This window comes from Mustelus asterias, chromosome 21 (assembly GCF_964213995.1).
Source record: "Mustelus asterias chromosome 21, sMusAst1.hap1.1, whole genome shotgun sequence".
Lineage (NCBI taxonomy): Eukaryota > Metazoa > Chordata > Chondrichthyes > Carcharhiniformes > Triakidae > Mustelus > Mustelus asterias.
The window spans coordinates 37,483,068-37,499,708 of record NC_135821.1 but is presented as its reverse complement, the minus strand read 5'-3'; the positions used below and the strand labels follow the sequence as shown (position 1 = coordinate 37,499,708).

Here is a 16,641-nt window from a genome sequence, read left to right as displayed (position 1 = left end):
CCAGCCAGCAAGGGATTGAATTTTTTTTTAAGCTTTTATTTCTGGCACCAGTTCTGCCAACAACAGTCACAGAGTAGATCAGCCAACAGTTTTCATTTACTGAGGAAAGAACTGGTTTCATTTAGCTCTGTGCACCAAGCCCCAGATGGTCCGCCCAGCATTTAATAGCTGGTGAGTGGGTTAGTCTCAAAATACTTGCCACTTTGATGTATTCTGTCATTGGATCACTTGCTTGTGTCAGGTCTATGGGCTAGGAATAATTGAAGTGGCCCTGGTTATACCGATGGCTTGATTCTGTTTGTGAACGTGGTATCTGCTATGCACAGAATCAATGACAATTAAGCCATCGGTATGTAAAACACACCGCTCAAAAGGATCAGCCAATGTACTGCCTGATAGTTGTACTGGCCCACACAGACTAGACAGATTCCGCTGCTAATTCGCAGTCTGAGCAAACTTGGCTGATCTTAGCCAGGGTGCTATTAGGGAATGCACCAAATTCATTGTTTCATCACCTTCTGTGATCAAAGGGGAATTTTATAAGCTTTCCCTTCTACACTGGAATACAGCATTTTGGGTTTTTTTTAAGCCTCCACTGGGAAGCAGTGTGGCTGCTGAGGGGAAAGGGTAGGAGATTACAGAGAACAAGTCCAAAGATGTGCGGGTTAGGTTGATTGGCCAGGTTAAAAATTGTCCCTTAGAGTCCTGGGATGCGTAGGTTAGAGGGATTAGCGGGTAAAATATGTGGGGGTAGGGCCTGGGTGGGATTGTGGTCGGTGCAGACTCGATGGGCCGAATGGCCTCCTTCTGCACTGTAGGGTTTCTATGTTTCTATGAGATCGAGATCATAGTGTGCAGATGTTGCACTGTGACAATACAGCACAGGAGCAATGGCCCAGTGTGTCTTTGACTTTGACCTTAGTGTGTTTGCATGATTACTATTCAATAACCCTACTGGAAAGCACACACATGGACATTACAGAGAACAAGATGGGAACTTGGTGCAACAGCCCTTCAAGAGGAACATTTTACTGATGCTTAAGGGCTGGTCACATATTTGAGGTGTGCTCTATAGGGCGAGGTACCAGAGCACTGGTCATGGAATTGGCCCCCTGCTTCAAGAACCACCTTCAGGAAAGTTACACTTTGGCCCCTCACTTGTGAGACTAATCTTCAGAAGTAGTGCAGAGTGAAAACGGAAGTCTCCTCTATTGACTCATGTGAAATGAGTTCTGCCATTTCTCATGACCACAATAAATTTGGTGTGCAGGTATAGTGTCTTCATTACTGTACTAGTAATGCAGATACCTACATTCATGATCAAATTCTGCCACGGACTATTAAGATTTTGAGTTCAGTTTAAAAATCTGAAAATAAAAGACTGGTGTTAGTAATGCTGTCGCATTGTCACCAGTGTCCTTCAGGAAATGAAACCTGTTGCCCTTGCCAGGGTCTGGTTTAGAGGTGATTCCTGTAGACCTTGTAGACTTTAAGTGGTCTAACAAGCTACACAGTTGCATCAAACCGCTAGCAGTTCAGAATCGCTCAAGGAATCTCGGGAAGGAAAATAAGTGCCAGCCTTGCCGGAGATGCCCATAATTCAAAAATGATTAGAAAAGTTGCCTGTTATGGTGTATAACTTGCATTAAATCAAAAAACTCAATCAGAAAAATCAGGTGACAGCGAGTATAGGAAATGGAAAATGGTACTGTGGAGTAGAGAATATTCTTTTGAGACTACCTTCAAGAAACATTGCTGAGCTCTTGATTTTAACCCAAATGATCCCTGGGTATATAATATGAATAGATGAGAAAAAAAAACATTCTGCTTTACTCTTTTAACATGTGTCTCTGGCTCACAGCAAGTCATCAGGTTTTAATAACCTCAATGATGTTGCAACGTGCCATGCCACAGAGTGCGAGAGTGAGGGTCTTCATCCATAATCTTCACAGTGAGTTTCCATGTGTAGCCACTGTTCTCTAGTGAGCACAATCATAGACGACAGCTCCTTCTGTGGAGCTTGAGTGTCCAAACACGGACAAGTGAACGGAATTCAAGAGGTCCGGAGTCACATCCGGAGTAGATCAGGCCAGGTAAGGATGGCAGATTTTCTTCCCTAAAGGATATTAGTCAATCAGATGGGGTTTTACGATAACTGATGATAACTGTCACGGTCACCATTACTGAGACTAGCTTTATATCCCAGATTTATTGAATAAAAATTTCACCATTGGCTGCAGTTGGATCTGAATCCTTGTCCTCAGAATGTTAGCCTGAGCCTCTAGATTACTTGTCCAGTGATATCACTACGCCATTGCCTCCCCCAACTTAAAATATGTTCTGTTTAATTGGTAAAGTTGAACCTCTGCCTAATCATCAGTATTCAGCACAGTAAACTCCATTCAAGCCAAGGTCTCAAGAGGCAACACCCCCGCCACCTCCAGCACAGATAAAGACTATGCTCTTTTGCCCAGCTCTCAGTATTTGCAACAATATATTATCTTTCAAGATCTCTGGACATTCAAAAGCATGTACAGCCAATAAAAATATGCAGGAAACACAGCAGCCAATCTTTATAGCTGAAACACCCAGAAGATTAATGGTTGGGATAATCGGTTTTAGTGACACCAATTGAGGGGCACCAGGAAAAACTCTTGCTTCTTTGCATTGAATAGTACCACGGGATCGTTTAAGTCAGATTGACTACTTTGGCTAAATGCTTCATCTGAAGAAACAGCAGCAGACAATGCAGCACTCCTTCAGTACGACACTGCAATGCTAGTGTAGATTTCGCAAGGGTTAGACTTGAAATCTGCCTCAGAGGCGAGAGTATCATTGAGCCACATTTGACTGTATAGATGACATAGTATCAACACAAAATACTAAGAAATCCATTTAGAGATAAGAATGCACATTTTCTTCATTGGGTAACGACACTAAGTGTAGCAAACTAGACTAGGGGGAGGTTATTATTGGCCTTTAGGGACACCATCGCTGCTAACTAGATATTCAGGCATTTTATGAGCAAAGAGCACCAGTAAGCTGGCAATTATCCAGCTACAGTCAGGGAACATTGTCCTCGCAACTGTACTTAAAAACGATCTCGAAATTCTCCCACCTGTACTTCCGCTTTCGAGAGTGAGACCGGGAGCGAGAACGTGTGCGTGACCTTGTAAAAGACCGGGAACGGGATCGAGAGCGAGATCTCGAATGAGACGACTGCGACCTGGACTTTGAACCTGTAGCTTTCGACATCTTTCGACGTCAATGTGGCAGCAAAGTGAATTCCTCTCTGCGTATCTGTCAAAAGAGGAGACGCAGACACTATTAATGCCAGAGAAAACAGTGAGATAGACAGAGATACAGATAGATAGTGAGAAAAAGTTAGAGAGAGAAAGACAGAAAACATGTAAGCATATACACATATTATTAACAGGAGCACCTGGAGTAAATGGTGTGTCACACAACACAAAATTACATTTGGTTTTACGTTATTTCCCTCTCCAAACTTAATTTCCACACGGATCTCACTGACAAATAGACAGGGCTCTGCAACCGGGTGGCAGACATTAGACAAGTGTTTTTAACTTATATAACTGGAATTTACAGAAAAGATTACTTTCACAATTACAATTTAAGAGGCCACAGCAGATTTTGATTGCAGGGTGATGTGGGAGGAAAGCATAAATCAAACTTTTTGCTGCCACTGCCGTTCCAATGGGAGCAGTATGGGTAAAGGGATGGAGGTAGCTTTCTTTCCTGGAGAATAGTTGGGCCTGGGACTGACCTAGGGCAGGTCTGAAGGTTCTGCATGCCTCCTGTTCTCTGGGTGATCTCATCTCTATGGTATAAAGGTTGTGTCTAAACCAGGATTGTTTTGATGCAACGAGGGATTGCAGAGGTTGAACTAAGCTAACTGCTAAGAGTGCAGTGCACTAACATTTTTGATGCCCACCATCATGGGACAGTTCCACCAGTGCTCCAGCAATCTGCTTCAGGGTGCGAGTCTGTGGAGAACAGAGAGTGCACGACCAAGAGTTGCGTAAGCCTTGTATCTTCATACAGGTCCTTAATTTACTCTGGGATGCACTGCCAAAACAAACTCTCTCCCTGGAGGGACAGGACAATGAATATCACCCATGATTTAATTTAGCTCTGGCATAGGGAATGGAAATCCCCTGCCCTTATTTGAAGTACTGCCCATCCAGCAGTCAATAAGCTAAACAAAATCTGTCGCCCAGTCTGAGCTCAAAACTGAATCCTTTTGCTGCTGTAAACAAATAATCTCTACATCACGCTTCCTCTCTTTAGCCAGGCGAGAGTTCTATTTCTAGTCACTTAACAAAAGCCTCCCCACCCATTGACCTTATGGGGAGAGAAGAGATCAGAGCATTTATGCAACTGAACATCAGAAAAGATCATGAGAAACTGGTCTAAAGTCAATTAATGCCCTTTAAATCTATTCCCCTTAAAGTCTGCATTCTCCATCTGGCTGATCATTCAAGGCTTATCACCCAGTCTGCAAAGAACTTCTGTTCTAGGATCTCTGGAAATTATTTTTTTTCACATTGACGATCCCACTGACTTGACTTTAAACTCTGAGTCGTTGTCAGGCTTTGGGCTAGTTAAATCCTTATGGTGAATGGCACGGGTGTGTCATAGGGCATCTTTCACTGCTACGCACATTCTATTGGAGGTATTTAATACACTATCCAGACGCATACTGAGTATCCTAACCAGAGTCAGACCATCTCAGAATACAGCTTTTCAAATATCAAAGGATCTGGATAGTCTCACATTTCGTTCACGTAGGACCACAAGGAATACAGGAGATTTCTTTTTGCTCCAAGTTTCCAATGTGTCTACGGAGCAGTGAACAGTGAACATGGGATTATGCGTCACACCCAGATAACAAACACAGGAATATTACTGATGAATGCTGTTCGTCTATCAATCAACTGAACTAGAAGCACAAACCCAGATAATGGAGCCACTGAAATGTTTACCATGTAAGAGAAATCCCACAAAAAAAGATGGTAAAAATAGAGGAGAAAAGTAGGATGGGGGAAAGAAGGGGGCTGGTGAAAGAACACAAAAACATGTGAAATAGGAACCGGCATGGGCCATTCATTACATCTAGCCATCATTCTTAAGATTCTCACTGATTTTCCAAGTTTCTGCCATTCTCCTTCATTGACAAGGGGACTCTCTAGCTCTCTCACTTTCCACCCTTCCCTAGATGGAACGCAATAATAAAGCGTGAGGTGATGCATTTTGGAAGGAAATACATAAAGATCAGTAGGATGCTAGGAAGTACAGAGGACCATAGATTCCTAAAGGCAGCAGAACAGGTAGATAAGGTGGTTAAGAAGGCATGAGATACTTTAAACAAAAACAGAAAATGCTGGAAAATCTCAGCAGGTCTGACGGAAGCTGTGGAGAGAGAATAGAGTAAGAAGTCTCACAACACCAGGTTAAAGGCCAACAGGTTTATTTGGTAGCAAATACCATAAGCTTTTGGAGCACTGCTCCTTTGTCAGATACATCCTTGTGTCCTTGTGGGTTCTTCTACCAATCACCTGAATTTCGTATCCTCTCGTCCTAGGCAAGAATAGCTTCCATCTACTTTGTCTATACCCATGATTTTGAATACCTCTATCAAATCTCACCAATGTTTTCTTCTCCAAGACATCAAAGCAGTTAAAGCCCCTCATCCTTGAAACCATCTTAAGTAATCATTTCTGTACCCACAAAAGCCTTCACGTCCTTCTCAGAAGTAGATGCAATACTTTAGTTATAATCAAACCAATCTTTTACAATTGCTTATTTTAACTTCCTTACGGAATGGGTGAAAGTTAACTCTGGCGCCATATGGCAGTGAGGCGATTCAAGGATAGACAGGTTAAAGGTATAGAGCAATTCTCCAGTTAGCCCACAGGAGGGGAAACAACCAGCCCTGCAGTGTGGTGTTAGGACAAGTTGGGGAAGCGGGGCTGGAACCTGAGGAGAAAGCAGAGGAGCTCTGGCATCAGCGACGAGTGAGCCCGTTTTTCTTCATTCTGTGTAAGCAGGGCCTTGGCCATGACATCAGCTGCCACCGTCAGTTCACAGGCATTCACAAGTGGACAAACAGAGGTACCAGTTTGGGCCAGAGCCTCCAGTTTACTCAGCACAATCCCACATTACACAATGATGTGTTTTCTTTCTTTGAAAATTTGATTTTTCATGAAATCCGGGAGGTTATTTATCGTAAATCCCCTCAACCTTCTTGCCGTCTCTTAGACAGCCAAGGCCAACTAGTGATTTAGTGAACTTTTGTTACACAACATCTAAGTATACCCATCCTTTAGCAGGGAAACAAAAAACTGTATACAGCACTCCAGGTGAGGTGCCAGCAATGCCCTACATAATTGCAGTAAGACGTCTTCATCCTTGTACTCCAATCCTTTTGTCATAGAGCCTAACATACCATTTGCTTTCCTAATTGTTTTCTGCATCTGCATGTTAACTTTGAGATTCACGTACATCACCTTGGCCCTTCTAAATGCCAGCATTTCCCAGTCCCTCACCATTTTAAAACCTGCTCTTCCGTTTCGTCATATTTCTCCACACTGTATTCCAGCTGCCATGTTCTTATCTACTCCCTCAACATTTCTTTAATCCCTTTGCAGCCTCCTTGCAACTTATGTTTCCACCTAACATTGTATTATCAGCAAATCTGAGTGCAGTAGAGAGAAGAGAAATGGAAACAGAGAGAAAATGAATGAATGGATGACACTGAACAGAATCAGGCAGTAAAACGAACTGCCTGGAGCTGAGACAGACCCAAGATCGATGTACTTCTTTTCCCTTGTCCCACACATTGCTAGTAAGTATATATCAGTGAAATGGTTTCAGTAGACCATATTTAACAAAAACATCAAATCCCAGCAGTCAGCACTGTACTGTGTGAACTGGGGAAATTAGGGCGAGTGATAAATTGTGCCAGTGACAATTAGCACCTGACTGGCACAATTTCAGTTTCTTTGCCCAAAAAACAAAGCCCCTCCACGAGCCCTTTCTGGGCTGGTATTAAGGTTGCACAGTGATGATTAGACATGGGCTAAGTTCTTGCCCTGATAGTGTTCAAACAATGCACAGGATCCATATAAAAACATAAGTAGAAGTAGGCCAGATGAGCCCTCAGGTCTGCTCCAACTTAAAATACAATTGTGGGTGATCTTCAAACTTAACTCCATTTCACTTCCCTCAATCCCCATATCCTTCAATTCTCTCAGTCTATCAGTTTGACTCTTGGATATTCTAAATGAATGAGCAGCCACAGGATCTTGGGGCAGAGAATTTGAAAAATTCACAACCCTGAGTGAAGTCATTTCTCATGTCAGACCAAAATGATCCTGAGACTATTTCCACTAGTACTTGAAACTCCATCTCGGGCTAACAGCCTCATTATCAATCCTGTCATGCCCTCTCATAATCTTACATGCTCCAAGATGACACCTCTCATTCTTGTAAACCCCAAAGAACATAGACCCAACTCCATTCAATCACCTCAACGGATAACCCTCCCATCCTAGGAATCAATGAGCATCCCTCACGACACTCCCTCCAGAGTGAAAATATGTTCCTCTAGGTACAGAGACTCAAACTGGACACAGGATATGGTTTCAACAAAGCCCTGTAAATTGCAGCAAGACCTCCCGACTCTTGTAATCCAAAACTTGTACAAACAAGAAAAACATACCATTTGCCTTCCTAATTGCTCCTGAACCTGAATGTGAACTTTGTTTACATACAAGGCCACTCAAATCCTTTTGAACACCAATATTTAATAGTTTCTCACCATTTAAAAATGAATCTTTTTTCTATTTTTCCTATTGAAATAAATGACCTCTCATTTTCCCATATTGGACTCCATCTGCCACCATCTTGCTTGCTCACTTACCCTATCAATATATTTTTTGCAGATTGTGCATTCCTCAGAGTTTACTTTACCACCTAGCTTTATGTCAGCAGCAACCTTAGATATATTACATTTGGTCCCTTCATCCGAGTTATTAATATACTATACATTATTAAGATGTAGCATAAACACCAGTTAAGTTATACAGGACAGACACATCAACCACCCCCAAACTTTCCAATCCCTGTAACAAAGATTACTGCAACTTGCAAGATAAGCAGAAACACTTTCTGCAAAGGTACAGAGCCAGACTGATTACCCTCCAAGAGCAAAATTTTACTGACTTGTTTAATAGGAATATCCTAGATGAGTAATTCTTGAAAATATCAGTGTCAGTTTGGCTTGGCCAAAAGCACCCTTGCCTCAAAGTCAGAAGCTACAAGTGCAAGCCCCATTTCAGACCTAGGCTATACTTGAAGTGCAATCACTGTTGCAATGTAAACTAACAACAGCCAATTCCTACCCTATAAGGTGCCAGAACACAGGCGGTATGGTGGTTAGCAGTGCTGCCTCACAGCGCCGGGTACCCAGGTTCACCTCCAGCCTCAGGTCACTGTGTGGAGTTTGCACGTTCTCCCCGTGTCTGCGTGGGTTTCCTCCAGGTGCTCCGGTTTCCTCCCACAGTCCAAAGTTGTACGGGTTAGGTTGATTGGCCGTGCTAAATTGACCGTCGGGGGATTAGCAGGGTAAATGTTTGGGGTTGCGGGATTAGGGTCTGGGTGGGATTGTGGTCATTACATACTCGATGGGCCAAATGGTCTCCTTCTGTGCTGTAGACACTCTATGATTCGAACAGCTAATGAGATAAATGACCAGAGAATCTGCCATATGCAGTATGCATCATTGGGGTTGCCCGTATTTCAGCCTGTCTATTCACCTGGTATTAGAGGCCCCCCAGCACTACAGGATGAGTAGCAAGTGGTTCTGAAGGGTAACTCTGTGCCCAGCAGGGTGCTATGCTTGCGAGCTGGGGAATTGGATCTTTAAGATATGGATCTTTAAGATATCACTGAATGATACCTCTGGTGTTCCAGCTCATAGCCCTTCTTCAGCCAGCACCACGGAAAACCAGTTTATCTGCTCTGCTGTTTCTGGGACCTTGCTGTGTGCAAATTGACTGATTACAATATTTCAAGGATAATTCAGTAGACATGAAGCACTTTGTGACGTTCTGAAGATGTGATAAAAGGTATTTATATATCGCAAGTTGGCTGGCTACTGTGCTGTTGTCAAAAGTATTTTAAAATTGAATCGTCCAGTAAAGACAATTCAATATTTAGTCCTTTAATTGTGCAAATTAGAACTACTCTTCTACCTTGAAATGACAGTGTGAAGTTTAAAAAGAAGTTTAAAAAGAAAGACCTGCATTTACCTTTCATGACTTTAGGGCACCCCCAAAACACTTTATAGTCAATGAAGCACTTTTGAAGTACAATTACTGTTGCAATGCAGGAAATTTAGTGAGCGTGTAATAAATTTTTTTGACTGTCATCTGTATCTGATGTTCAACCATTTACATTAAACAGGTCAATCAATACTTGTCTTAAAATTATGGAATTGTCATTCATCACAAACACTAAGGGTTTATGTGAAAACCTCTTTAGGTTGATGTTTCAAGGACTTTATGTTTTTGTAAGAGATTAACATGTGCGTTTCATTTTTTTTTCAGTGGGTTCAAGTGATAAAATCAGAAGGTGGAGATGGGAGGGTCAGAAGCAGATACGGAACCTGGAGGGGGAAGATGGCATTAAAACTATGAGCAAAAATGGGTTTAAAAGACATATAAATCAGAAGTGAAGGATTGGGAAGCAGGCTGACAGGTTGGGATTGAATTGAAGAAACATGGCCTTGTGGTTGCTTCAGGCAAAGCAATGAGAAGAAAGGTTTGGCCTAGTGCAGGGTTCTGGAAACAGTAAGCTGGTTGTTTAGTTCCATTGCATCAATCTCGTGGCACAATTATGGCTTTTTTTGCATTGCAAGTGAAGAAAGAGGAAGCAGGAATTGGTGGAATTCTCTGAAAATACGATTGGAAAGTCCAGGTCTATTGTGAACTGATATTTCATAGAAAAAAGTTGATGGTTTTATGTAAAATAATTGGTAACAAAAGGAGCAGACAAAGGTACAGTGAGAAGGAAGGTGATCGACACCAGTCTGCACTAAATTCGGGGTTCCACATTCCGATGACGCTTTCAATAAAGGAGCCAACATCAGTTATTAAAAGTGGCATTATTCCAACAGCCACAGAAGCTGAAATACACATGACACTGTCTTTTCAGAACTTACATTTATATAGAACCCTAACTTCTAAGGTGTCTCAAAGCACTTCACAACCAATTGATTCCTTGTTGAACAGAAGGCATGGCTTTACAGACAAATGCAGTAGCAAATGTACACCACAAGTCCCAAACCAATGACACCCAAGAGTTTCTGTTCTGGTGCTGTGTTTGGAGGTAAAATTTGACCTGGACACTGGAAGAATGTCACTGCTCTTCAGATAGTGGCACCTCCAAATTTGTAGCACCCCCTCAGTCCTGCACTGGAACCTAGATCTTTGCGCTCAAGTATCAGCGTGAGCCCTAGGTTGTACAACTGGAGATTACAGAGATAGATAGAGACAGGGGCATGAAGGGATTTAAACATGGGTAAGAATTTTAAAATCCAGATGTTCCTAAACCAGGAGTCAATATAGTTCAGTGAGCGCAAGGGTGATGGGTGAGCACCTCAATGGAAAATGACATTCTTTAGGTACTGCAGTAGATTGCCAACCGAGAATGTGCACTCAGGTCTTATACTGCAGCTTGAATCTACAACCTGCTGACTCAGATGAGTGTGTGCTACCACTGAGCCAAGGTTGGCTTGATGAAACCCTACAGCAGTGTGATATAAATAAAATGCTTCAATTCCACCTAGCACCTGGCAAACATCCCCATGGCTGAGGCAGTAAACACTAAGTGGAGGACACATTTATCATTTAGTTACAAGACTGCCACTTAAAACAAACTTCAACCTCTTTGCTCCACTCCTCTGATCAGTTTTTACATTTTTAAGTGGTGAGTTTTGAACCAAGAGATGCTGGGCTGGGGGGAGGTGGCTGGGTGAGAGTACGGGATGGCTTACTGAACGGGACAGAGCAGAGTCATTGGTCAGAAAAGTACACCGTTAAAATTAGACAATAAATCTCTCCCCACCATTGAGCTGATGACTATCGGTTCTGCTGTTGATTTAGCTGTTTCTTGCTGACTAGTGTCTTGGCCGCTCTTTTCAGCCAATTTCCCAACTGTATCAGCACAAGCATAATGGAAAAGGTAATTGCACAAGACAAAAAGTGAAATGTTAATTTTCCTAAAATGAAAAAGAAAAGCACACTGATTTGATATGTGGGATTCCCCCTTTAAAGACAGTTTTGTTTGTAGGTAGGACTTCATGGCAATGCAGCCAGTTGCCCGAGTTGTCAGTGAATGCAGACCATGAGCTTTAGTTCTGTTTACGTTAGCTGCTTATTGACTAGGAACGAATTTGCCATGGTGACATGTCCCAGCAGCATGATCCATCACAACAGGATCTAAATGTCAGGCAGATGCTGGAATTATCTCCACATTTGTTGATCATTAATAAAAAGGCAGACCGCGCTGCCAAACTCAGGAATGGCAGTACAGCATACGAGAGAGACCAGGGAAGTGGGGCGAGGGTGGAGGGAGTCCACGCACGTGAAAGCTTCAAAAATTACCATCTAAAGTAGGGAACTTACATTTATATAGCACCCTTCATATCCTCAGAACATCCCAGTGTCTCACAGCTCTTAACTATTACTGAAGAGCAGTCACTGCTGTTTCGCTGGCAAACACAGCTATCCAGATACACACAGCAAAGCTCCACAAATAATAATGAGACAAATGACCAGACAATCTTTGATCATGTTGGTGGGGCAATGAATGTCAGCCAGGAGACAAGGAGAATTCCCATGCTCCTTTCTTGTTGAACACTACTATGGGATCTTACACAGCTATCTGAACAGTGGCAGATGGTGCCATGATTTAACATATTATCCAAAAACAGCATTTGAGAACATATACTATATGGAAATACCTGCTTAGATTAGGTGTTCAATGTTTCCAGTGCCTCCATTTCAAAATGACTCATTTAGTCTCAAATAGCCAGTTCCCACCTGAGCAGCAGTTTCAGCAACATCTCCCCACCAAGTCCCTGCCACTATACTCTGCTATCCAGTGTCCCAAGTCTCCCACACTTCATCCCAATAAGCTTGCTATCTTTGATCTTGTTCTGGCCATGATCCCAATTCTGTAGCACAGGGCACTCGTGGCCAAATCCCTTTCTTAATCTGGAGGCGGAATAATTTAACAATACACCCCATCACAGACCTTTCTTTTCACTTTAACCCTGCAACTGTAAAGTAAAATAGATTGCTCTCCCTATCACACACCCTGTGGATGCTGACTTCTCCCTCCCCATCATTTCTACAGCTCTAGGAGTTATCTGGACAACATTCACACTAATTCACTTAAACAATGCAGACATCATGGAAGATCATAGAAATCATAGAAACCCTACAGTACAGAAAGAGGCCATTCGGCCCATCGAGTCTGCACCGACCACAATCCCACCCAGGCCCTACCCCCATATCCCTACATATTTACCCACTAATCCCTCTAACCTAGACATCTCAGGACACTAAGGGCAATTTTTTTTTTAGCATGGCCAATCAACCTAACCCGCACATTTTTGGATCCCTATATCCATTAAGTGGATTTAACACAGGGTATCAAACTGCTGAAAGGCAACTTTAAACTCAGAGTCATAGAGGTTTACAGCATGGAAACAGGCCCTTTGGCCCAGCTTGTCCATGCCACCTTTTTTTAAAAAAAAACCCTAAGTTAGTCCCAATTGCCCACATTTGGCCCATATCCCTCTATACCCATTTTACCCATGTAACTGTCTAAACGCTTTTTAAAAGACAAATTTGTACCTGCCTCCACTACTACCTCTGGCAGCTTGTTCCACACACTCATCGCCCTATGTGAGAAAAAATTGCCCCTCTGGACCCTTTTGTAACTCTCCCCTCTCACCTGAAACCATGCCCTCTAGTTTTAGACTCCCCTACCTTTGGGAAAAGATATTGACCAACTAGCTGATCTATGCCCCTCATTATTTTATAGACCTCTATAAGCCTTCTACGCTCCAGAGAGAAAAGCCCCAGTCTATCCAGCCTCTCATAACTCAAACCATCAAGTCCCGGTAGCATCCTAGTAAATCATTTCTGCATTCTTTCTAGTTTAATAATATCCTTTCTATAATAGGGTGACCAGAACTGTACACAAATCTGTACATGAACTGTACATAGGCAGAACGCAGTTCAGAGATGTTACACACAATGTGGCTTTTGAATTTCACTCTTACGCTGAAAATAAGAGAAATATTACAAATATTACGCAGTTTCAATTGAGAAGCTCTGAATAAAGGATGGAATAAAATTTAAGAGGACTAAATTACAAGTTGCAAAGAATGGTTAGTATTTGATGAGGTTTAAAGGATCGAGGGATGATCCAATCAAGCTGTTTGAAACATTTAAAGGATTTGATAAGGTAGAAATGGGAAACTATTTCTTCTGACAGGTGAATCAATAAACAAGGGATACAATCCTAAAATCATACTGGGAGTCACCATCAAAATCACAATTATAGAAGCTTAGAGCCCTAAAAGGAGACCATTCTGAAATAGTTATCGCACTTTGCCCTACATCACCATTTTTTGTTTGAAACCCTGTCAAGTTTCTCATCTTCAAGCACCTACCTGGCCAAGTCCCTTTAAAATTCACAATCAGCTTTTCAGGTAGTTTGTCCCTGTTCCTGGCAGCTGCGAAAACAAAATTCTCAACCTCACCGTCAGGTAGTTTGTGATGATTTGAAATCTATAACGGCTGGTTAGTAATCTACTCGTCAGAAGGAAAAGCATTAACGCTGTCTGCTCTATTAAAGTCTCTCCACCTCCAAAACCTCTATGACATCACCTCTTAAACTGCTCTGTTCCAAAGAAAACAGTTCTAACTTTTCCAACTTCTCATAACTGAAGTTTCTCAGCACTGGTAACATCCTGATAAGCCACCCCTTCGACATGTTCCACGGCCTTTATCTCTTTCCTAAAGTGCCCTGAATGGTCTGCAACACTCCACCTGATGCCTAATCAGTGATTTGTCTAGTTAGGGCATGAGCTTTTTTCTCTTTCCTATTTTGTGCACTTGTTTCTAAATTCAAATAGCCCAAATGCTTTTTTAAAACCACCTCATTAACTTGCCCTGCTGCCTTTAAGGATTCGAGGTCACCAAGGTCACTTAGGTCATCAAAATCCTGCCACTTGGGAGTATACTGCCATTCCATGTTAGTCCGATCAAAAGTGCATCACTTCAAACATTTCCATACCAAACTTCACTAAATTACACTGGCAAATTTCATATCACTTGTAAACTTTATAATGATGTTCCCTACACTGGTCTAGGTTGATTATAAAATTTGAAGAGTAAAGGGCCCCTAAAACTGATGATTCGGGATCACTGCAAGCATCTCCCAGCCTGAAAAATATCCACTACCACCACCCTTCGCTCCGGTCACTGAGCCAATTCTACATGCACACTGCCATTTGCCCCTCAATTCCACAGGCTTCCATTTTCTCAACAAGTCCTCTCTGTGACACTTCCTTAAAATCCATATACAGTACCTACTGTACTACCTTGATTAAAGCGTTTAATCAAGATAGTCAGGCACAATTCCAAAATGAAACTTTATTTTGTCTGGGAGAATGATTTCCTACCACAAATGTTAGGCCTGATGAAATATATCCGAGGATTCTTTGGGAGGCAAGGGATGAGATTGCAGAGCCTTTGGCTTTGATCTTTGGGTCCTCACTGTCCACGGGGATGGTGCCAGAGGACTGGAGAGTGGCGAATGTTGTTCCTCTGTTTAAGAAAGGGAATAGAAATGACCCTGGTAATTATAGACCGGTTAGTCTTACTTCGGTGGTTGGTAAATTGATGGAAAAGGTCCTTAGGGATGGGATTTACGACCATTTAAAAAGATGCGGATTAATCCGGGATAGTCAGCACGGATTCGTGAAGGGCAAGTCATGCCTCACAAATTTGATTGAATTTTTTGAGGAGGTAACTAAGTGTGTTGATGAAGGTAGGGCAGTTGATGTCATATACATGGATTTTAGTAAGGCGTTTGATAAGATCCCCCATGGTTGGCTTATGATGAAAGTAAGGAGGTGTGGGATAGAGGGAAAGTTGGCCGATTCGATAGGTAACTGGCTATCTGATCGAAGACAGAGGGTGGTGGTGGATGGAAAATTTTCGGACTGGAGGCAGGTTGCTAGCGGAGTGCTTGGTCCTCTGCTCTTTGTGATTTTTATTAATGACTTAGAGGAGGGGGCTGAAGGGCGGATCAGTAAATTTGCTGATGACACCAAGATTGGTGGAGTAGTGGATGAGGTGGAGGGCTGTTGTAGGCTGCAAAGAGACATAGATAGGATGCAAAGCTGGGCTGAAAAATGGCAAATGGAGTTTAACCCTGATAAATGTGACGTGATTCATTTTGGTAGGACTAATTTAAATGTGGATTACAGGGTCAAAGGTAGGGTTCTGAAGACTGTGGAGGAACAGAGAGATCTTGGAGTCCATATCCACAGATCTCTAAAGGTTGCCACTCAAGTGGATAGAGCTGTGAAGAAGGCCTATAGTGTGTTAGCTTTTATTAACAAGGGGTTGGAGTTGAAGAGCCGTGGGGTTATGCTGCAACTGTACAGGACCTTGGTGAGACCACATTTGGAATATTGTGTGCAGTTCTGGTCACCTCACTATAAGAAGGATGTGGAAGCGCTGGAAAGAGTGCAGAGGAGATTTACCAGGATGCTGCCTGGTTTGGAGGGTAGGTCTTATGAGGAAAGGTTGAGGGAGCTAGGGCTGTTCTCTCTGGAGTGGAGGAGGCTGAGGGGAGACTTAATAGAGGTTTATAAAATGATGAAGGGGATAGATAGGGTGAACGTTCAAAGACTATTTCCTCGGGTGGATGGAGCTATTACAAGGGGGCATAACTCTAGGGTTCGTGGTGGGAGATATAGGAAGGATATCAGAGGTAGGTTCTTTACGTAGAGAGTGGTTGGGGTGTGGAATGGACTGCTTACAGTGATAGTGGAGTCAGACACTTTAGGAACATTTAAGCGGTTATTGGATAGGCACATGGAGCACACCAGGATGATAGGGAGTGGGATAGCTTGATCTTGGTTTCAGATAAAGCTCGGCACAACATCGTGGGCTGAAGGGCCTGTTCTGTGCTGTACTGTTCTATGTTCTACATCTTACCCAATAGACAACGTGCCAGAGGTCACCTTGCTTGGATGAGAGCAGCTCCAACAACACATCATTCAGGATGAAGTACTCAGTTTGACCTGCACCCATCCACCAACTTAAACTTTCACCCCCTCTACCACTGACGCACCATGATAGCAAGGTGTATTTTGTACACGGTGCACTGCAACAACTCACCAAGCGTCCTTTCACAGCCACAACCTTCACCTGCTAGAAGGACAAGTGTAGGGGATGCACGGGAACACAAACACTTCCAAGTCACACACCACCCGGACCTGGAACTATATCACCGTTCCTTCAGTTA

At 42.7% G+C, this 16,641-nt stretch overlaps 1 protein-coding gene across 17 annotated transcripts in view; it reads right to left on the bottom strand.

The window, feature by feature from the left end:
- LOC144509222 (thyroid hormone receptor-associated protein 3-like) overlaps positions 1 to 16,641 on the bottom strand; it is a 114,774-nt gene that overhangs the window by 32,260 nt on the left and 65,873 nt on the right. For all 17 annotated transcript variants that reach the window (XM_078237738.1, XM_078237747.1, XM_078237743.1 and 14 more), the window contains one exon: positions 3,119 to 3,300. In XM_078237738.1, coding sequence (XP_078093864.1) covers positions 3,119 to 3,255 — 137 coding nt within the window. In that variant the 5' untranslated portion in view covers positions 3,256 to 3,300. The remainder of the gene's footprint in view (positions 1 to 3,118; positions 3,301 to 16,641) is intronic.